General features: G+C 49.0%; 2 protein-coding genes across 5 annotated transcripts in view; both read left to right on the top strand.

The window, feature by feature from the left end:
- PLXNB1 (plexin B1) overlaps positions 1-7,709 on the top strand; it is a 67,921-nt gene extending 60,212 nt beyond the window's left edge. For all 4 annotated transcript variants that reach the window (XM_042880209.1, XM_042880207.1, XM_042880208.1 and 1 more), the window contains 8 exons: positions 373-457; positions 655-821; positions 1,754-1,914; positions 2,166-2,313; positions 2,992-3,056; positions 3,139-3,214; positions 3,573-3,647; positions 3,985-7,709. In XM_042880209.1, coding sequence (XP_042736143.1) covers positions 373-457; positions 655-821; positions 1,754-1,914; positions 2,166-2,313; positions 2,992-3,056; positions 3,139-3,214; positions 3,573-3,647; positions 3,985-4,089 — 882 coding nt within the window. In that variant the 3' untranslated portion in view covers positions 4,090-7,709. The remainder of the gene's footprint in view (positions 1-372; positions 458-654; positions 822-1,753; positions 1,915-2,165; positions 2,314-2,991; positions 3,057-3,138; positions 3,215-3,572; positions 3,648-3,984) is intronic.
- A 1,134-nt stretch (positions 7,710-8,843) lies between these two features.
- Positions 8,844-20,609, top strand: LOC122185053 (SRSF protein kinase 3-like). Its single transcript, XM_042880531.1, has 12 exons — positions 8,844-9,219; positions 11,579-11,643; positions 11,794-11,902; positions 12,021-12,108; positions 14,181-14,268; positions 14,505-14,611; positions 16,605-16,767; positions 17,859-17,944; positions 18,365-18,472; positions 18,929-18,998; positions 19,084-19,176; positions 20,422-20,609. Exons 2-12 carry the CDS (start codon positions 11,598-11,600, stop codon positions 20,607-20,609), a joined length of 1,146 nt encoding a protein of 381 aa, XP_042736465.1. The 5' UTR covers positions 8,844-9,219; positions 11,579-11,597.
- Positions 20,610-21,072: the final 463 nt, after the last annotated feature.

Genomic DNA, 21,072 nt, shown 5'->3' with positions numbered 1-21,072 from the left:
GGGCAGTGCTGCTAAGTTCATTAATGTTCCAGTCCAAGTCAGTTAGGAGTTGATAATGCACTGGTCTGTGATGTAGCTTCTAGGACTGGAAAGATGATTTTTTTTACCTACTTTGCACCGATGTGTCACACTTGTTCTAAATGTGAATGATGTTGATCCCTGAGCACTGCCATTTTCTCTGTATGTCAGTTACTCAGACTGCACAAACTAGATTCTCCCTCCATCAGGACAGACAGTGGCGATGCCCCAATATCCCTGCTCCTATTAACACTACAGTGTGTTCAGAGTTTATTTTGCTCTACAAGCACTTGCCCGTTGTGCTGATGGGAAACATGCTGTTTGTTCTGAATGTTGACATTTGCGTGTGTACAGGTGCCTGATGGAGCAACAGTAGCTCTGGTGCCACGACTGACCAAACATATCCATAGAGAGAATCAAGATTACATCCCAGGAGAGAGTGAGTTTGATGTCTTATTCTTATAAAATAATTTTGTAGTACCTTGGTGGGACAAGAGTTGCCATAGCCCTACCTTTATGCTGCTGTAGAAGGCCGATGGGCAATTTGAACCCTTATAAGACTGTCGAGAAATTGGAATTCTGAGCAGACAAGGTGAGAACAGTACAGAAACTGTCTTTAAATAACTGCCTGTTTAGAAACACCTATGCTGGAGGATGCAGATGAAGGTGGGATAAAACTTTGGCACCTGGTAAAACCAACAGAAGAGCCAGAGCTTCCCAAGCATCGTCGTGGAAGCTTGAGAGATCGGGAGCGAGCCAAGGCAATCCCGGAGATCTACCTGACACGTCTGCTCTCTATGAAGGTGAGAAGAGGCACAGATGGTGTTGCACTTAGGATCTTACCTTCTTTCATACCCCCCTGAAGGACTGCAGGGACATGTATGAGGATAAGAGCCTAGCACTGCAATACCAAACTTTCATTCCTACTAATGCATTAAGTTTTGCAGAGCCTCTAGGAGAGTGAAATGTGTTTATCATCTCTGGGTCCCACAGATAAAGGTAGGTGCTTAATGCTTGGCAGTGGAGTTTTTGGTAGCATTGGCGACAGGGTTCGTAGGTCTGCTTGATTTCCACTTCATCAGTGGCCCGAAAGGTAGCATTGACCTGATTACTTCCTACAGCAAGATGATGCTAACTCCACATCAGCCATGCACAGACTCAGCTGCAATCATAAATCAGGCATAACACCTGTTCACGTTCTCCTTTTTGCTTTATTCCAGTATCACTGTTGAAAATTGACCCAGGAACTTGTGCCTTAGTCTCTGTTCTTGAGAAAGGATCAGCTTTCCACTTTCCTGCTTGCAGAAGTGCAGTTCCTCAAGGGAAAGCTGAGGCACTTTGCCAGGCAGTGCCTCTGTTCTGCCCACAAACTTTTTTTCTAGCTGCTAAGCAAACAAACCTTTTCTCTTCGTTCCTGTCTGGCTCAACACAGCAGCTTGGCAGTCCCCCTCCACTGCTCAGTCTCTATGCTGCAGTGCCAACCCGTGGTGTTGCAGGCTCTCTCTCCTGTAGTAACTCCCCAAACTGGCTCTTAGTGGGTCTGATTGCCTTCTGTGTTTTGGTTGTTCACAAACTTTAGCCTGGGGCCTCGTTTCTCCACTGCTGCTTCCTGCAGTGGACGTGAGGTTGTTTCAGGATCACTGAAAGAACATTGCTGAGCAAAAAAGGGTAACCTGGCCTGGGCTCTTCACTTTCCTCTACCTGTGATGACCATGTCCTGCTTGGCTCTCCACAGGGCACTCTGCAGAAGTTTGTGGATGACTTGTTCCAGGTGATCCTCAGTACTAGCCGCCCTGTTCCCCTGGCAGTCAAATACTTCTTTGATCTGTTGGATGAGCAAGCTTTACACTATGGGATTGCAGACCCTGAGACCATCCATATCTGGAAGACAAACAGGTATGGTCTTCCTGCGGGCCGTGACAGAGGTGTTGCTGACCTATTTGGAGCTACCTGCTTGCAAAGAGACAGCCACCTCTGCCTACTGAGGAGAAGCATAATGAGAGTGCAGGGCAGTAAAGCACAGTGTGAAAAGCTGGTTTTGCTGTGAGGGCTAATTTGGGGTATGAACAGCAGTATGTGCAGAATATCTTCAGCACAACAGCCGCTTTCTGTACTGATAAGCTGTCATGCTTCCATCTTCCCTGCAGCCTCCCACTGCGGTTTTGGATCAACATCATCAAGAATCCCCAGTTTGTTTTTGATGTGCAGACATCAGATAATGTAGATGCTGTGCTCCTGGTCATTGCACAGACCTTCATGGACTCCTGTACCATTGCTGACCATAAGCTAGGGCGGGTAAGTATGGAAGTAGCAGCATATGGCTGGCACAGGCTGTGTGAGCAGTGCTGGCTCAAGAGGCAGCAGCTCCATGTAGTCCTCCAAGAACAGCCTGCCAGGCCTGCACCTTGCTCTCATGCGCCACTAGAGCACTGGAGAGTAGCTCAGTGCAGACACCTGTGTTGAGGAGGAAAGAGTTTTGTTTAGAGCACAAGTTATCCTGGGGTGCTCCGTATTTGCAGCTTGCATCTGCTCAGGGTACAGAGCATGCGTGCTGTGCAGCAGACAGTGTGTGTCACACAATGCATCACATATGAGAGTCAGGCTGGCCATTGGAAAATACTTATTTGCCACCACTGTTCTCCCTGTGCCAAGAGTAGAATGGGTCACCAGAGATGAGCTGGATCTCTGGAGGATTTCAGATTTAGTCTGTGTGAAGCCTTGACCAATGTGATACCATGCTGGTCCACAGTACGGTAGAAGGCAGGCTGGAGATCCCCGAGGTCCTTTCACCTTCATGGTTCCTCAGTCTGTGTTACCAGAAGGGAGGCCAGTATTTGAAGTGCCTCTGCACGAAGGGCCAACGTTCCAGATCCTGGACAAATGACAGACAGCAGAATGGTGTCACCTGCTCAGGTTTGTGCACTGCGTGGCGTAGGAGCTATTTGTAACCAGTTCTTGTTTTGGATGTTCAAGGACTCTCCGATCAATAAGCTGCTCTATGCCCGGGACATTCCTCGCTACAAGCAGATGGTGGAAAGGTGAGCAGTGGGTGTGGGGAGTATAGTTTAAGAAGGATGCTAGGAGGAACGTGATGGTAATTGCCTCTGTACCACCGTGCAGGTATTATGCAGACATTCGCCAGACCATCTCTGCCAGTGACCAGGAGATGAACTCTGCCCTGGCTGAGCTATCGCGGGTAAATAAACGAGTTTGTTTCAGAAATCATGCTAGCCATTCGTCTGTGCATCTCATAGGAAGTAGGTAATGCAAAGATGAGATATTCCAGCTGTGTGCTGTTCTACTCAGAACTACTAGTTGTTCCCAGTGGTTGCTTTGCTTCGTGGTACCACTGGGGAGAGAACACCATAGGCTTCCAGGCAAGGAGTATGTTTGATTATTTTTTTCCTTCCCTAGGAACTGCTGGTGAATTCTCTTTCCCATTGCTTTGTGCTGGGAGTGACTCCAGTACATTTCCTTATTAGTTATGAGGACACAGAATTTGCAAGAACAATTGTTAGATGTCACAGCTTTATCTAACTTCCTCTCTTATTCAGAATTACTCAGGTGACCTCAATTCCCTGGTGGCTCTGCATGAATTGTACAAATACATCAACAAGTACTATGACCAGGTGAGTGTGTTCCCAACAGGTATGGACACAACCTTCTCCTTCTACCATCCAGTTAAAAAACAAAACAAAACAAAAAAAAACTAAATTAATTATTAAGAGCAGCCAGATTATTACAGTGCTGCGTATTGTTTCACTGACATACATAACTTCCATGTCGTAAGTTTAATTTATTCTTGTCAATGAGGGAGGGAGGACATCATGCAAACAAGGGACCTGGCTCTAACCCAGGGGGCTGTTAGCATTTCACTGCATTTAATATTACTATGTTTAATATTATCTCCAGCCAGCAGTGCTGCATGCTGGAGAAAGGCAGCCAGTGAGCTCTGTCTTGTTGCAGATCATTACTGCTTTGGAAGAAGACCCAACAGCACAGAAGATGCAGCTTGGATATAGGCTACAACAGATTGCAGCAGCTGTGGAGAATAAAGTCACAGATTTGTGACAGGTGCAGACAGACTGTTCTCCCCTGGCTGGACAGGGACAGTGCTCGTCCTAGCTGTGTGCAGGGTGTCCTGCTGTCATTGGAACCAGACTCTCCAAGGAGCCAGCAAGTGACATGAACGGGGTTGGCCAAGGCAGTACCAAGTACAAGCGTCCTTGCATCTCAGAGAGTATTTTTTTAAAGTTGTTCTTTTTTTCTTTTCAAAAAGCGAAACAAATGAATTTCAGTTTTCCTCTGACAGTCTCAGGGGACCAAGCAGCTCCTTCCTACAGTTATCAGGAGAATGTGCCAACCTTCTAAATGCTGCTGTTGAAGAGCCAGGTGGCAGCACCAAGCACCGTGTCTGTGGAGTCCTTGGCCTTGCGTGAGTGCCCTTGCCCAGTGCTGGGAGGCTCCCCTACTGGCTGCTTATTTTGATGGGGATACAGGAAGCTTTCCCCTGGTCTTACAGCTGCACTGACCTTCATCTCCATCTGGATGAGTGAGCGCTCCTGCTCTGTTCCACCTGAGAAGCTTCTTTGCAGCAATGTTTTCACTGGTTCTGGATGTTGGATGTAAGAAGGAGAGGGACCAATGGCAAAGGTCCCTTGCTCCCAGTGTTCTGGTCTTATTACTTGGGTGCAACGTCTGTTTGGATGAGATACGTTCACCAGCACGCAGGCTTGCCCAGGAGCCCACTGTAAATGGGCCACCCCCCACCCTTCCCCTCAGGACAAATGTAGTGTGTGAGGAGTCAGCTGTCTGGCTGGTCCCAATCTCCACTGACCCAGCTCTGGATCTGTCAGAAGTTCAGGGGTTGTCCTGCTCTTTGGAAAAGCACAACAATGCCTTGTGCCACTTCCCCTTTCCTCTGGTATCTGGTTGTTCTGCTGCTCTGAACTGGATTTGTAAATACCCTCAGAAGGATAATGTATTTAAATGCTAAAGGAGAATGTTTAACTTTGTTGCTTTGAGACAAAGCTTTTCTTGGAGAAGCATCTCTGTGCACTTCTACTGACAAACGTCTGTCAGCACTGGAGCAAAGTTTTCTCCACTGCTTTGTCTGCAGGGATAACTTGTGGATGTCTCCATTGTAACAGCAGCTTGCTTTTCCCCACAGCTCAGTTTGATGTTTAGCTGTGTGTTCCTGTTAGACTTGCCTTACACCTCAGTTTTGCCTCCCAAACTCTCCTGTTGTGGCACACAGAAGGGTGATCTGGTGAGCTGTGAACTCAAGGGAGCCATGAGGCACAACCACGTTCCTGAAGAGCATCTGGTGTCCTGCAAACAGCAGTGACTGATGCGAGGAAAGCAAGGCCAGAGCAGGTGTGCCATTAGCCTTCAGCCATAGCTGGGCAGCACCTCTGCTCCCTCCTGGAGAGCCGTCAGGAAGCCTCACAGCACTCTGCCCATAGTGATTGAATTCCAGTTTTAAAGGGTATCCTTCACTTTCTTATCCCCCATTGAGTCCAAGCTGATGTCCTTCGTCTCTGAGGTAGATCAGGTCTGACTCCTCTGACACTGCTGATGGTGGTTGTGCAGGCCTGGAAGGACTAGAGCTAGATCAGGGCAGGATCACATGCCTGCCTCTCTGCGTTGCACATAGCTGCATTTCCAGGCCTGTGAATCAGCTGTGTGGCTTTGTGTGAGCACTGTGCAGTTGCAGGATGTTTTCCTGAGCAATATAACCAGCTAATGTTGGCATCTCTTCCTGCAAAGCCAGTGCTTTCCCATGAGCTCTCCTCCCAGCAGAATTCCCAGGTACTTTGTGTGCTCAGAGTGCTGCTGTCCTGCTGTGCAGAGCAGCTGCTGAGCAGGCCCTGTCAAGAGCTCAGTGTCTGCCAGCCTCCTTTCCCAGAGAGCACCAGTTTGTGTCTGTCTCTCGCCTGACCGCCCCATTCCATGGAACTTGTGGGAACTTAGCTTCTCTGAAACCTCTGTCTCAACAGAACGTGGTAAAATTAGTCCCTAAAAAGCCGGGTGGAAGAAAGGACTTGGCAGTGTCTGCCAGGAGCTGTGTGCTGTAGGCTGCTGCTGTTTTGTGGGATTTCCCTCTGCTTTCCCTGAACGAGGTGGTGCAGGACTTGATTCTGGATTCCCCTCGAACGAGTAAGGGAGGGAGACTCAGGAGCGCTCCTAGGGATCCAGGTCTCTCCTGCTCTGCACTGGCAGCTCTGTGTTCTGTTGTGTCTCTTCTGCTGTTACTTGCTGCGGTCAGATGAGTTCTGTCCACACAGCCTGGCTCAGGCTGCCAGGGAAGCAGGCTCCACATCCTCTTTACTTCTCAGTAGTGCTTCTGGATGTTGGAGATTATTTACTTTCTCTAAGAATATCTGTGAAAGTCGGCTTTTATCAAAGCAATAATCAAGGCATAAGAGTAGAGCTAAACGTAAGTGATTTCTTTAACATCTCAAGTTTGTCCCTATGTGGCTGACCAGGAGGCACTGCCTGGCGCAGGGGCAGTGAGTGGTGCCCAGCTCTCCCCACTGCTTGCCTTTGGAGTTGTAGGTAACAGTGTCCTGCTCACTGGGGGCATGTGCTGCAGCTCCTTGCTGGGTGCTTAGGCTTGGCCCTGTTTCTCTCCGTCCACACCACGCTCCTGTGGTAAAAAGCATTACTACAACAGGGTTCTGTTGCATTGAAATTTGCACAAAACAGCTTTTATTATAAAATTCCCTAGTGCAGGGAAGACTTTATTTATTATTTCTCATAATTCACGTTTCTTCCAGTCTCTGCCTGGTTTCTCAGCTTGTTGGGTGCGCTGGGGATGGAAGGAGCCCCTCTGATGCTCCTGCAGGCAGCAGAATGGAGCTGTGGAGAATGTAAGTGCTGTGAGGGGATGTCACCATGTCAATCGTGTCCTCAGAAAGATGATGTTGAATGGCAGGTTTGGGGTCTGCTTTGTACTGCGGTCAGAGAAATACATTTGATTTCACCGTGGTCTGCATGAAACGCTGATAACTGATCAGTATTAAGCATCATGAGTGAGTTTGAGTGTCTCCTGTCAGTAAGGCTAGGAGTAGCCAGCACCCACACGATGGAGGTGTGAGAGTGCTTGCCTTCATCTGTTTGGTGGCAAACTGTAGGCTGTATCTGGAAGCTTTTTTCTTTAGTAGAAAAGATGGGTAATTTCTTTTTAAAGAAAACAAGAGGGCTTTGAGATCCTGCTGCCTTGGTGGAATGCCATTTCTTTTTCAGGGTATGCCCCAGTTGCAGCAAGATGCTGCTTTTTTGGTGCCTTTCTTGTCAGAGTGATTGTTTTGGTTTCCAGAATACCTAGCTTGTTCCTGTAGCCCTTCCTCCTGGTCTTGTCCAGGTATTTGCCCTTTCCCAGCCAGGCAACTTGGTGTCTCTGTTACAGCACGATCTGATCTGCTTTTGTGCCATGCCACACCTTGAGTTCTGCTCAGAGCACCTGAGGTACTGTCTTTCTCAAATTGGAATTAATAATTAATATAAAAAGCTTGAAAAAAAATCTGAATTTTGTTACATAGTGTAATAACTGTTTGTAGATACTGTTCTGAGATGTAGGAATCTTTTGGTGATATAAGAGGTTTTGTCTGTAAATAATCAGTTTAGAGTTCAAATGATTTTAATAAAGAGAATTCTTACACAATAATTCAATAAATTTTAATATACAATCTGTGTGTCACACTTGTGTTGAACAGTAATGTGATGGCCCACACTGTGTTCACCTTCTGGGATGTGAGTGGGGACAAATCTGGTCCAGGGCAGCTACAGCTCCGGCTGTTTTTGCAGGAGTGGTGAGCGTGATGCAGACCGAGGCTTCATGCTCCCCCATTGCTGGTGTCCACCAGGGTGAGGCAGAAAGCAGAATTTCTCTAACAACTCCTAATTCTTAAACTAATTGCAGCAGGCTCCTTTTCTTTACTAGCGGTTATAGGTGGTTTGCTTTATCGTGTGTGTGTGCACGTGTGTGTGCCTACACACATAAAACACCACTGTGCTTAAGTCCTGCCTTCACCTATGTGTGTGTTCTTCCTGGCCTTTTATGGGTTACAGAGCTCTCCTCCTGTGAAGCTGAGCTCTCCCCCTTGCTGCTGCCCTGCTCCTGGCTCCGTCTCAGCCCCCTCCTACGATATTTTTAGTGCTGAAGGGGGCAGGTGAGAGGAGAGGGGCACAGGCAGGGGGGAGAAGTGAGGCCCTGGCCTGGGTTTGGCAGCAGGGCGGGATTAACCCCTTGCTCCAGGGCTGGGTCTCTGCAGGCTCTGCAAGGAAACCTGAGCTGCGCAACGCCAGGGCCCCCGGCCAGGGGAAGGCTGAGGCTGCCAAGCGCTGCTGCACGTGGGCGCTGGGGGAACGCACGGAGTGCTTTCGCTGCGTGTGGTCCCGCGCTCCGTAGCGGCGCAAAGCACTCGGTGCCGAGGCTGAGTGAGCCTGCACTCCTTTCCCATTCCTTCCGCGGGGGTGGGGGGGCACAGCTGTTACTGCAGTAAAACCTGCAAGCAGCCGAGTGAAAGTGCTGCCAGCACATCTGTGCAGAACTGTGCTGCCTTGTCCCCGAGTCCGGAGAGCCCGTGTGACTCACGGGGTGCTGAGGCAGAGCTGCCTTGAGCGCAGGCAGTGGGGCTGTAGGGGTGTGCGAGCGTTTCCCCTCCGCCGAGCGCAGGCTGGTGAGCGCTGTGCCGTGCAGAGACGGGAGGTGGTGCCACTGCTACGAGGCTGGGCCGTGCAGCCTGCTGCCGTGCTCCGGGGAGCAGTGGGAACCACTGCAGAGGGGAAAGGCTTTCCTATTTCCATCTCAGCAGAGTGGTGAATTTTCCTCTATAAATAGTTGCTCGGGAGACCGTGGAGCTCCAGCAGGGTGACAGACCTGCTGCCAGGGCAGCTGAGGCGGGGGACTGCACAGACAGGTGCAGTGAACGGCAGTAAAGGAAACTCATCGCAGCTGTCCTGGGTCTCCTGCTGCCCTGCAGCCAAGGTTGTTCCCAGAAACGGTGCTGAGATCTGATACCCTGCGCCCCGACACATCTACCCAGTGATGCAGAAAAGTTTGGCTGGCCCAAGGACAACCCTCCCAAGCAGTGCAGACTAAAAGGAGAGCAACACCAGCTGGTATCTCACTTTTGGGAGCTCCAGCATGAGCCAGATGATGAGAGGGGTGCCATCCCCTGCCTCCTGAGCTGCATGGTAAGTGTGCAGGGCCACAGGGGCTGAGCCCCACGTGCCTGCTTTTATGCTGTGTGTTGTGACTTGCAGGGATGCTACACTCAGCCAGGACTTACCACGTCTGTGCTGGATGAAGATGAAGGCACATATCGCTCTGCTAAATACTCCAACTCGGGTTCAGGAGCTGGGGTGCATGGCGAGTGGTGGGCTGGCTCCTTGCACCCTTCTGTGCAGGCGAGGTGAAGCATCGCTGCTCCCTGCTTAGTTAACTGGTACCAATACATTTTTGGGCTGAAGTTCTCTGACCTGGTCCAGGCCTGCAGCAAGTCAGTGGGTTCTGCGTGATGTAGCTTTTAATGAAAAAAAAAAAAAAAAAAAAAGTTTTTAATATATCAACTGACAAATAACTATAAGCATTGTTGGGTTTTTGTTGTGCTTTTTGTTTGTTATCATAAAGCTTCGAAAAGTGTGTTTCCGTCTTCTGTACCAAAGTGCAAAGCAATGCTCTTTACCCTGTACTGGATTATCCACGTCAGTGCAGTGGGCAGGAGGTGAATTCTCACACACCTCAGGAAGGACAGCAGGGTACTGTGAGCTCAAAAACTCCATCAGCCCAAGTGCTAGGGTGTGCCTGATGCTCACGGAGTCTGACTTTGGATCCTAAGCAGTAGGTCACTGTTCTTTCCCACCAAAGACTCTTATTATCACAGAAATCCATCTAGGGAAGATGCTGAACCCTCATGTCCCATTTTTCCTTTGGTAGTGACTTAAGAAACAAAATCTTCAGGGCTTCTGCCCAGCTCTTAGAGATCAACTCCTTGTTCAAATTATGTGACAAAACCTTAGAAGACGTGACTGAAGAGGTATCTATCAGGTGGTGCAGGAGCTTGCAAGGTTATTGATGGGCTATGTCTGTGCATAAATAAGGACAATCCTGATTTCACCTCCATATCATAGCTAGGACTCCAGTAAATATTCGCTGCAGGGAGTGGCCATATGGACATGTAGCACCCTGCAGGTTCAAGCCTAAAAGAGACTGAGGTTTAAGCCCAAAAGAGTGTGTAATTGCTGAGATTTGAGGTGCAAAGGAGAGAGATTCTGAGCTCCTTGCACGCTGCTCCATGGGGTAGGGAGAACAAAGAAATGTAAGCTCTGGCAGTTCTGCGTATCCCTGACTACACAGCCTATTCTGAGCCTAAATTAGAATTGAGAGTTCACCTGGTGCCCAAAGACAGGCTGCAGCTGTGTTGCTGTGCTGGGATAGGAAAAGATTTTTGAGGAAGCTGTGCTTTTTCAGCACCTGTAAGATGTCACTGTCCCTGAGCAGCTCCCAGTCACGTGGCTGCTGCTGAGGCGTGTGACAGGACATGCACCAACTCTGCCAGCACGTTACGACTATTTCTGAAAGTTCTGCACTGTGTACCAGCTCTCAGCTTTGGCAACCTGACTCTGAAGGATTTAAAGGTTGATATTTCTACTCGTGCTAATGGCCTGCTTGGGTTATTATCACCTGTCACAAACTCTGGCAACAGTTGCTCATATGAAGCTTTGGCCATTACAGCAGGTGACATTTCTGAATTATGAAATGCTGGGTTGGAGCACCCAAACTGAGGCAGCGTAAATCTGTATTTCCATTAGCAGTGTGGGGACTGGGGGCTCTATTTCAGGTGACTCGCGCTTGAGCCAACTCCACAACAGTGCTGTGGAGTAGGGGGAACAGCAGTTGTATCCGTCTGTCTGCAGTGCCTCTGTGTTTGTACCTTTTGCTGTCATAGAAACATGCTGGGGAGCAGCCTTTCCCCTCCCTTGTGGCCTCTCTGTAGGGGATCATGGGACTCTTGGTGACAAATCCCTGCTTTGGCCCCATGCTGCAGACAGATGTGCAGCGTAGCTTCTAAACTGCACACTCCGCTTAGCACCAGCCTGAGATGTGAATCTTCTGCTGCCAGTGAAAGCCCTAAGTTAGGGTACAGTGTGCCTTCTGCCCAGCCCAGTGTCACAGCCACTGGAGGGGACCCTGCAGTCTTCACCGAGCCATTGGAAGCCTGCCCAAGGCACAGGGAAACCTGAGACTTCCACCTGAGAGCCAGGAGCCCTGCCCAGCCTGCCAGCTTTCCTCCTGTGAACTTCTAAAATAATCCTTACTTCTCTGAAGTGCCAAAAACGTTCCTATGTTCCTAACAGCTCAGTTCCAGGTTTGGACGAAGGGGGTGGAAAGGAACAGGGTGAGGCAGAACAGAGCTAGAAGAACAAATGGGAGCTGTGCACATCAGTGTGTGCAGCTGTTGTGCAGCTGTCTCTCTTTATGGAGTAAAATGCTGGAGATTGCACTGCACATAGTGCACAGCCTGGTTCTCCACTGCTTCTGTCCTCTCACCAGGACCTGCTGGGACACTGCCATGGAAGAGCAGGTGCAGGAGGATGTGCCAGAAGTGCAGCACCCAGGTCAGTCCTCAGACCAGAGCTGAGATCATACCAGGCTCTTCCCATGGCAGAGGAGGTCATGGGGACCCATCTGGCCGTTCCTCTGGGAGAGCTGTCCTCAGCGGGTTCCTGCAGGGTAGCAGTAATGCTTCTTGGTGATGGTCCCCACAGGAGGCCACCACCCAGTGCGCGAAGGAGAGGTGTTCAATGCACGATACCAGGCTGTGCGCGAGCTGGGCTGCGGGGCCTTTGCTACTGTCTGGCTGTGCCAGGACATGAGGTGAGGGGCTGATGCCAAATGGGGCAGCAGGGAAGGACGGCCAATCTCCTGGGCAGGACTTGCCCCCTTTGGAGGCCAACCAGCATGCATCGACTTCTAGCTGTGGTTCCTTTTGTAGGATGAAGAAGAACGTAGCTGTGAAGGTCCTGAAGAGCAGGGAAGGCTTTGCCGAGGCTGCCCAGGATGAGCTCTCTCTCCTCAAATGTGTACGTATCTTCCCAGGCTCTGTGCTTTTCTCTGTGGAGGTGGCCACTGAATTCAGGCTGAGGTATCAGTTTCATTGTCCCTTGTCCTTCCAGGTCTGTCTGAGGAGCAAGGTTGGGGAATGGAAAACGATGTCAGATAATTCATTAAGTCACCTTTGCTTGGCCATGACCCCTAAAAGAGGCACTTCCTCCTTCCTCCTGTAATGCTAGGACAGGTGGCTGTGTCTCACTTGTCCTGTTGGCCCATTTTTTTTCAGCTGAGACTGAGTAAGTGAATCAGAGGAACTTGCAGAAACACAGGGTGGGAAACCACCAGAACCAACAAGAAAATGTGGCAATGTTGTTCTTAACCACAGTTGGGAATGTTTTCACTATATTTGTGTACTTCCTAGCTCGGAGATCATTGCTCTATCACAACTAAATACTGAAGCAAAAGGAAGCATCTTAAAAAAAAATGCAGGACAAAGCAAATGTGATATATAACCTCTCAACTCAGAAAGCTTCCTTCTGCTTTTGCTAATGGATGCAGTAATTAGGCACACGGATCTGAGTCTCAACTAGTTGCCTTTGAAAATGGCTTGACCTGCTAGTTCTAGAAAGCTCATGGTTGTAATTCTTAGAGTTTACCTAAATGTGAAATTACATCAGCTGTATGTGAATAAAAGTCATTAAATTCTGCCTTTCAAATTACTCTGAGGCCTTTCTCCAACAGGTTTGGGAAAGGCTTGGTTCGCATCTGCACCTCTGCAGGCCGTATCCAAAGGGATATGAGCCAGACTCAGTGATGCAAGAGGAAGTAAAAAGTAAATGTAATCAAAGGGTGCTTTTCTATGCATCAGCACAATTCTACATGTAGACCAAGCCTTACCCTTAATTTATTACTAATTCTCTCAGAAAGACACGCCTTCCATTCAACAGAATAGAGCTGGTTCCCAGGGTCATTTCCATCAGCACAGTGGTCCGTGCCCACAGTTCTGCCAGAGGAGGCAGTTGGGACCTCCCTGGTTCCACAGCTGCTCACTTTTGTGAGAACAAACCTCCTGGTGCTGGCACAGACAGATCTGGCAGCTGCACAAAAAGCAAACCAAAATCACCCATAATTACAGCCACGTCAGAAAGAAAAAACAAATACATATACAATAAATACAAATATAAATATATATTTATATATTAAAAGTTGTAGGTACAGTAGCCATTGCTTTAGCTGAACCGGTGCTCTGTGGGAGCAAACTCATGGTACAGTTTGCCATGAAAATGTGTGGTGGTGGTGCAAGAGCTGGGGATACCAACAGCACCTGTGCTGGGGCAGAGGGGTGTTGCCCAGCCAGGCACCCCGTACCAGCAGCAGACATCCATGTGGGCAAGAAGACAAGCTAAGCACGAGGTGCTGCTCCCACTGAACACCACCCTGCCTGGCCAAGAACAGTTTACAGCTCAAGATTTCTTGGGCCAAGGGCGACGTGCTGAGCAGTAATTCTTAGTGGATTTATTTTCAAGAGTCCTGCCCTGCTTTCCTGCAAGCCGATGTGAGCTTCAGCACCTGAAGCATTCTGTGACAAAAACTGCTACCAATCATCCATGCACTGTGTGAAGAACCACCTTCTCTGGTTTCTTTCTGACCCTCCCAAGTACTAGGTTTATTGATGTCTCCTGATTCTTGTATGAAAGATCTGCATTCACTTCTTCCCCCACCGCTCGGTATCAGAGATCTCCGTTGCACCAAAGCCAACCCTTTTTCCCTCGACTGCTCCAGGTACAGAAGCAGCTCTGCACCCTGGTAGAACAGGCAGCCTTCAGTTGACTGCAGACAACCACAGCTGTCTGAGTTATTCAGATGCTATGAAGGTGATGCTGTCACATGGTCAGAGGAAGACAGCACACAGAAATTAACTCCATAGTAACACAGTTTGCTTGTGTTCTGGGAGTCTGGTTTGCTTGATATTGTTCTCATGAGATTTGTTATAAAATGCCAATCCTGGAAGAGAGTCTGCAGAACAGGATAAAATGGGTGCAAGATGTTCTTGTGCACATATATGTCTCTAATTGCAGTTTTCTTGGAATCTCCCCCTCAGGTAAGCAGTATGAAGAAGAAGGATCGGGCAGGAGAAAACGTCATCTGTTTATTAGATGACTTCAGAATGATTGGAGAGAACGGCTTCCATATCCTTCTGCTAATAGAACTGCAGCTCTTAATCAGTGAAGGTTGTGCTGGGGAGTCACAGGATGACTGCTGTGCTCAGACGAGGAGGATGAGCAGGGCAATAGCTAGAGCAGAGAACGTGAAGGTGGCTGGAGGAGGGGAGGCTGGCTAATGAAATGTTTGGCTGCTCTGGTGAAGGGCAAGAAGCTGGTAGCAGCATATGCTCTCTGTTGGTGAATCCATGACTCTTCCCCACATACGTGCTTGGTGTTTGAGGCGCTGGGTCCTTCTCTGCAATTTCTGATGGGTAACTATGCAGCCCAGGGATTGCCTTTGCCTTTTGTGAAAAAATCTTTACAGCAGGTGAGAGAACTGAGTTCTGCTTGGGTGAGGGCACTGTGGGAGTGCTGGCTGGGGAACTCACCATAGTCTTCATCCTGGGGTCACCTGCCGTGAATTTCTGTATGACTGCATCTGCAAAGAAAGAGACAACAGAATCAGTGCCAAAGACATACAATTTGAAGGAAAACAGTAGCTATTTATTTTGGGTGGGAGGAAAAAAAATGTCAAATGGAACCCAGAATGGGAGGTTAACATAGTCACAATAATACAGGGGCAATGTGTGTTACTGCCTATGCCTATTAGTCTCAGAGGATTTGGAAAGGGGTCAGGACCGTTGATGTAAACAGTCAGGGAGCTGCAGATCTGCACCAGGGGACTCAGAGTTGGTACTTACGTTTGTATCTCATTCACACCTCAGCAAATTATTGAATTTTCCAGCAGTTCAGCTGTTCACAAGATGAACAGACTGCCATAGATATGTTTCTTGTTGGAAAAAAAACAACAACAACACATGTATTTCTCTCTCCTGCTGCTATCATCTGAAGTTTCCTATGGTAGTGATGCCAGACTGCTAGCATTTGCCCCAGTGAGTTCAGCAGGGCTCAGGGCTGGCTTCAGCTGTTTGCCCAGTAATTCCAAGGCTGCTGAAGATCTGCCCCACAGCTGATTCCTTCCCCGAGCTTTTAAATTGCTGGTTAGGTTGGCTGGTCCTCCACCCATATTGAGGTTTTCCTGCTCAGAGCCAACACTTCCTTCATCCCCTGTAAGGATGTGGCATGCTGATCAAACAGTCTGTGAAAGCTGAGTTTCTTATGCATTGTCTGTGAACAGCGAAGGAGTAGGAAACCTGTGTGAGCCTAAGAATAATTAATATTACATTTTGCTGCCAGTGCCAAGGCTTATCAGATGTCTGCAGACTTGCCAAAATGAAGATTTGCTGCCTTGATTCCTATGCCCTTCTAGGGACACAGAAAGAAAACCATTTCCTCTTCCATCCTTTTCTTGGAATATCTTCTTCCTCGAAAGCAGCTCCACTAACACCTGAATAAGTTAGATGAAAACATAGTGGCATTAATTGATATGCTCTGTTTCACACCCAAGCCCTTTGTTTGATCTCTTATCTGTGTAACTGGATTTTTTTTTTTTTTCCCCCTTTGGATCACCATTGGGACAGCATTTACTTCTGACTTATTCCAGTTTAGCTATTTAAATCTTTCCTTGTGTTTCACAGTTACCATTTAAGGTTGGTATTTTCCCGGGGCTGGTGTTCATCCCAGAATAGATTTTGATAATACAGAGAATATTTGCCAGCCTTTACGACTGACCAGTGTTTTAAAAGAGCAGCTTAACCTCCTAGTAGCCTTTTCACTGTTACTGATCTCTGATAGAGCGTTTCTCTTGCATGCATTGTTTATCTCTCCCCTGTGACAGCCAGGCTCTCCCTGCTCCGCCGTGAGCTGTTCTTTCCCTACATGGCTCTCCTGCAGTACCCTTAATTCCTCTCTGCATGTACTCACTCATCATCCCTGCCTCCTCCTGGCTGTGTTATGATTCACCCCTTCTCTTCGCTTGCATGATGGGACTCCCTCCTGTGCCACGTCAAACACCCTATAACTGACTCCCAACTTCCATTCCAGTGATAATGCTGGATTAACAGATAGGCTTGGTGGGCTGAAGACATGCCAGCCACGTGAACAAAAGCTGCTTTTCAGGAGAAAATTCTGCTTTGTGATTGCAGCGCCTCTTCGTATCTCGTCCTATTTCCAACTCTCCAGGCCTGCCCATCTGTGCTGGCACCTGGGCACTCTGTGCTGTGTCCTCTGCCAGATCTCCACGCTCCATCACTGGCTGTGCTGAGTGTGTGAGCTACGGCGCTGGCCATTCTCAGGGTGAAACCACTTGTGCCTGCTTCTACAGGAACTCTCAGCCAACACTACTGCTCTTCAGGGTGCAACTGCTACCCCCATACGGTATCTGCCACGTTGCTAACCTCAGTGCTGTTCGGCTCACACAGGTGCTAGCAGGCCTGCACTTCCTGCATGGGCGCTGCCGGATTATCCACGCAGACATCAAACCAGAGAACGTGCTGCTGTACATTCACGACAAAAACCTCCAGAGGTTTCTGCTTGATGCTGCTGACTGTGGCCAGAGAACAGATTTGAGGCTAAAGGCACCAGGTGAGCACTGGGGTTTTATTGCAAGAACAGAGACTTAGGAGGTTACTGCCAGAAATGAAACGGTGCAGTAGGTGCAGATAGCTTTAGAGTTCACATCTCCCACAGCACTGGTACAAAACAACACAGCCAGCTCACGCTGCTGACACCTCTCCTGTCTGTTTCTACAAACCCCACATCGAGCGGCTCCAAGTTACTCAGGGCACCAACAGAAAAGTGGCCTTGCACAAAGGCGTGCGTGCAGAACAATGCAAAATCAGAGGCACGTGTCAATAAGCTGAGCACAACCTCAGAGCTAATTCATACAGCTTTCAGGACAGGATGCTTCCCTCACTGCTTCTTTCAGCTACGGAATAGGATACATACCGACTGGTTTGATCCAAAATCTGTATGGCACATCTACTCTTTTATTTCCCGTATTCCTGAGGTTTGTGGGAGACTTGTATGTACTCTTTGAGGCCTTTTGAGACGTGATTTATTTTCAGAGAATGATGTGAATACATGATAAGCCATAGGGCTGGGGAGTTTCTCAAGGGATTTAGTCTCCCAGCAATGAGACTCTTCACATTTTCTCCCATAATATTCTCCCACAAGCATTTCTCCCATGATGTTGCTGTTTTGTCCCTCAAACCCTGGGGTAAAAGACAAATGCTAAATTACTGGCAGAGTCTTTTGTTGGGAACAAAAAGGCATTATACCAGACATAAGTTGACAGTTACAAAGCAGTAGAACAAAAATTACCCTTTTCCAGGGTCTGTATGTGAAAATGCTACCTTGACAGTCCTTGACAACTCTTGCCAGGCAGGCACCTTTCAGCAGGAGGTGTGTGTGGTCACACCACTCCACTGCAAGCTGCAGTTTTCCATAACATTCTCTTAGACTGTGACTGGTTAGCAGCCCTTCCTTTGCATTCCCTCAAAAATGAGAAGTGGTATTTTATTGGTGATGAAAAGAATCACCTGTCTAAAGCATTTTTGGATTGCTAGGTTGAAAAACTTCAAAGGCAGGTAGGTCTACAAGTACCTTCTGTGGTAAGTGATGCATACCTGTTGGTTTGGAGAAAGACCTGATTTCTCTCCCTCCTTTCCATCTAGGAGGTGACCCTGGCAATCAACTGGAAGATTCTGATTTAATGAGCATAGAAGTGAAAATTGCTGATCTGGGCAGTGCATGCTGGACAGTGAGTCGGCTGCAAGTCTTGGTCCTGTGACTGTGAGATGCTTTGCACTTCCTTCACAGCTGGGGTGTCAGTCCTTCTACAGCTGAGCAGTTATTCTGGAGTGTGCTAAAGCAGAACTGATTCATCACTCCCAGCTTAGAGTTGGGCAGTACACTCCAGAGATATGTCAGCTTTGGATCCTTCTTCCGCTTGCAGTTAGTCTGTAAACCAGAAATTTGTGAACAAGTTCACTGTGAAATGTTGGGAGGTAAATTTAGTGTGGCGCCAGTAGGGCTGAGAATGGGTCTGATGTCTCCTGCACGCATTTACTACACGCCTTCAGTTCTTCCTCGTGATTGCATGGACAGCTTGTGGCCACAAGCATCACTGTTGCTCATTTGTTACTCGAAGCTAACCAAAGGGTGTTTGTTTCTGTTACAGTATAAGCCTTTTTCTAAGGAGATACAGACCCAGCCATACCGCGCCCTAGAAGTGCTGCTTGGATTGGACTATGGCACTCCTGCAGACATCTGGAGCACAGGCTGCCTGGTAGGGCTGGAGACAGTGCTGAGCATGCACAGAAGGTGACTGACACTGGCAGGTCCAGGGCAGCAGTCCTCAGCACCCACCCGCACACTGCATGTGGAGCACAACCTCCTTGCCATTGCTGAGTCAGAGAAGGAAAAGCAGGCTGTCTGCACTCCTTCACTTTGGACTGAAAGTATGCTGCAGATATATTCACTGTAATTAGTTTATGCTTAAGGCAGTTCACACTGCAAGTATGGTGCCAGCTCATGTATTTGACTGAAGCAGGCACACACTGGTTTCCATCCTGATGGAACTAGAGGTGCTGATTCACAGTGGTGCATCAAAGCAACGTGAATCTTTCCATGTTTCATTATCAGTTCTGTGTGATAGTACCTGTGCCAGTTCCCCTTCCCATCAGAGTTCATGAGCAACAAAAACGCCCAGTTGGTCAGTGAATTAACGCTACTCCATTTCTAGGCATTTGAAATGGCAACGGGGGAGTGTCTGTTCAATCCTCAACCTGGGAAATATTTCTCCAGAGATGATGGTAGGACTCCATCAGTTGTATTCATTTCACTGACAGAAGCATCACTGCCTCTGTATCTAGACATGTTTTCTCTTCCTCTGTCCAGATCATGTTGCTCGCATTATTGAACTCCTGGGAAGAATCCCTCCCCAGATTGCTTTATCCTGGAACAAGTCAACAAAGTTTTTCAGAAGGCCAGGTAAGAATTAGCCACAGGAAGTTTACCCTGAAAATCACTGTGGATCTCTGATACACTCCTGAGCTACTACTGAAAGACATCAAAAGTAATGTTATACAGTGCAGGCTACAAGCAGGGACAGAACAGAGGTGGAGATTTCGTAAAGCGCAGTAACGCTTCCCGCATGGCCACCTTTGGAATCCAGGAGCATTCCAGCAATAAATGCAAATACAGAAACCTCAAAAAGGGTCATAGTAAATATCGAGCAAGGAAAAGATTTCTATCCTTTCTCCTTTGGAGCTGGAGAGAATGGAAATAAGGACAGGAAACAGCTACATGGCAGGAAAGCTGCGAGTGTGCAACTGGCTGGATTTCACCCATTCACTAGCAGAGAACAATGATGAAGAGGAATGGGACACTCATACCCTCTCATCCTTCCACCATGGCTGCTATATTTAGTCTTCTGACCCAGCTGTAATGTCTGTTTTAATCTCCCAATTCCTTTGGCTCATTAAGCTTGAAATAGTCGTCTTTGACTTCAAGGCATTACATAACTCCATCCTTCTGCAATTCAGTCCATCCTCCTCCTCACTCATGTTAACCAGCCACACAGCCTGTCTAGGTACAATTCCTCTCATGTTGCACACTAATGCAGTGCTGTAGATCAGCAAGCACCTCCCTGCTCATTTTCAGCTCTTTGTTCATTTATTCCTTCTATGGTGCTCAAAAGATGAGTCAAAAACAGTCCTTGTTGTATATTTATTCTCCGTGAGAACCAAACTGGCCCAACCACACATGCCTAAGCTGAATCACTGCATTTACACCACTAACTCACACGGGACAAGGCTCACTTCCTGGTCAGCAGTGTCACCCTTAATCTCATGGAATGAGCAGGCACAAAGCAAATTAAACATGAATGGCTCATGTCTGTTGCAACAATGCACTCTGGGTTGTGCACAGGTAGGCAGAGAAACCACAGGAATGACTTTGGTGCTGCCATCCTGGGAACACTTCATCTGTGCTTGATGTGTTCACATCTAATAAGTGCTCACCAACGAAGAGGCCCCACATGCTAACTTGTAACGGTGATTTTTGAAACACCAGAGAGCGAAGTTTAGAAGTGGGAGTGCGCATGAAGCGTAGACACGAAGATGCACACAGACCGATCTTTCAGGAGGATTTGGATGAGTTGTGTGAGGGGAGGAGCAACAGCCTATCGCTCTCGAGGGCGTAAATAACATACTGTGCTTACGCGCTCTCCAACAGGTGCTCTTCTGCGGATCTCCAGGCTCATTCCCCGCAGCCTCCACGCCATCCTGGCGGACAGACTTAAGTGGAGAAAACACGAGGTGCCTCCATTCACCAGTTTCCTGATGTCGGCGCTGCGCTACGCCCCCGAGAAGCGCGCCACGGCCGCGCAGTGCCTGCAGCACGCGTGGCTCAGCACCCCGTGACCGGGCACGCGCATCCCCGCGGGCGGAGCCCCGCAGCGGCTCGCTACGACCGGTCGGCGCCGGTCCGGTCCCGCTCTCGGGGCCGCCTCCCCACCGCCAGCGCTTTTCGCGGCCGCTCCGGCGGCCGCGGGAGTTGAGCACAAGATGGCGGCGCTGCGGGTTCACCCCCTGCGGCCATTTCCCGCCCGGGGGCGGCGGCGGGGGGACCGGCGCGACGAAAAGGGCCGGGCGGACCGCCGGCGGCTTGCACTCAGTTCGGTTCCGCAGGAGCTGGGCGCGGTGCCTCGCGAGGCTGCGCGGCCGTCATCCGCCGCGGCGGGCATTAAACAGAACGGACGGTCGGTCACGAGATCCCTGCTTCTTTTCCCCCCTCACGTCGTTTCACAGGCCGCGCCGCTCCCAGACAGACCGGCGACCGAGGCCCCCCCGGCACTCGAGGTCCCGCCTCGGGCCCACAGAACGG

This window comes from Lagopus leucura, unplaced genomic scaffold (assembly GCF_019238085.1).
Source record: "Lagopus leucura isolate 7727_CA_CO unplaced genomic scaffold, USGS_WTPT01 Super-Scaffold_100026, whole genome shotgun sequence".
Lineage (NCBI taxonomy): Eukaryota > Metazoa > Chordata > Aves > Galliformes > Phasianidae > Lagopus > Lagopus leucura.
This window is presented reverse-complemented; position numbering and strand designations above follow the sequence as displayed.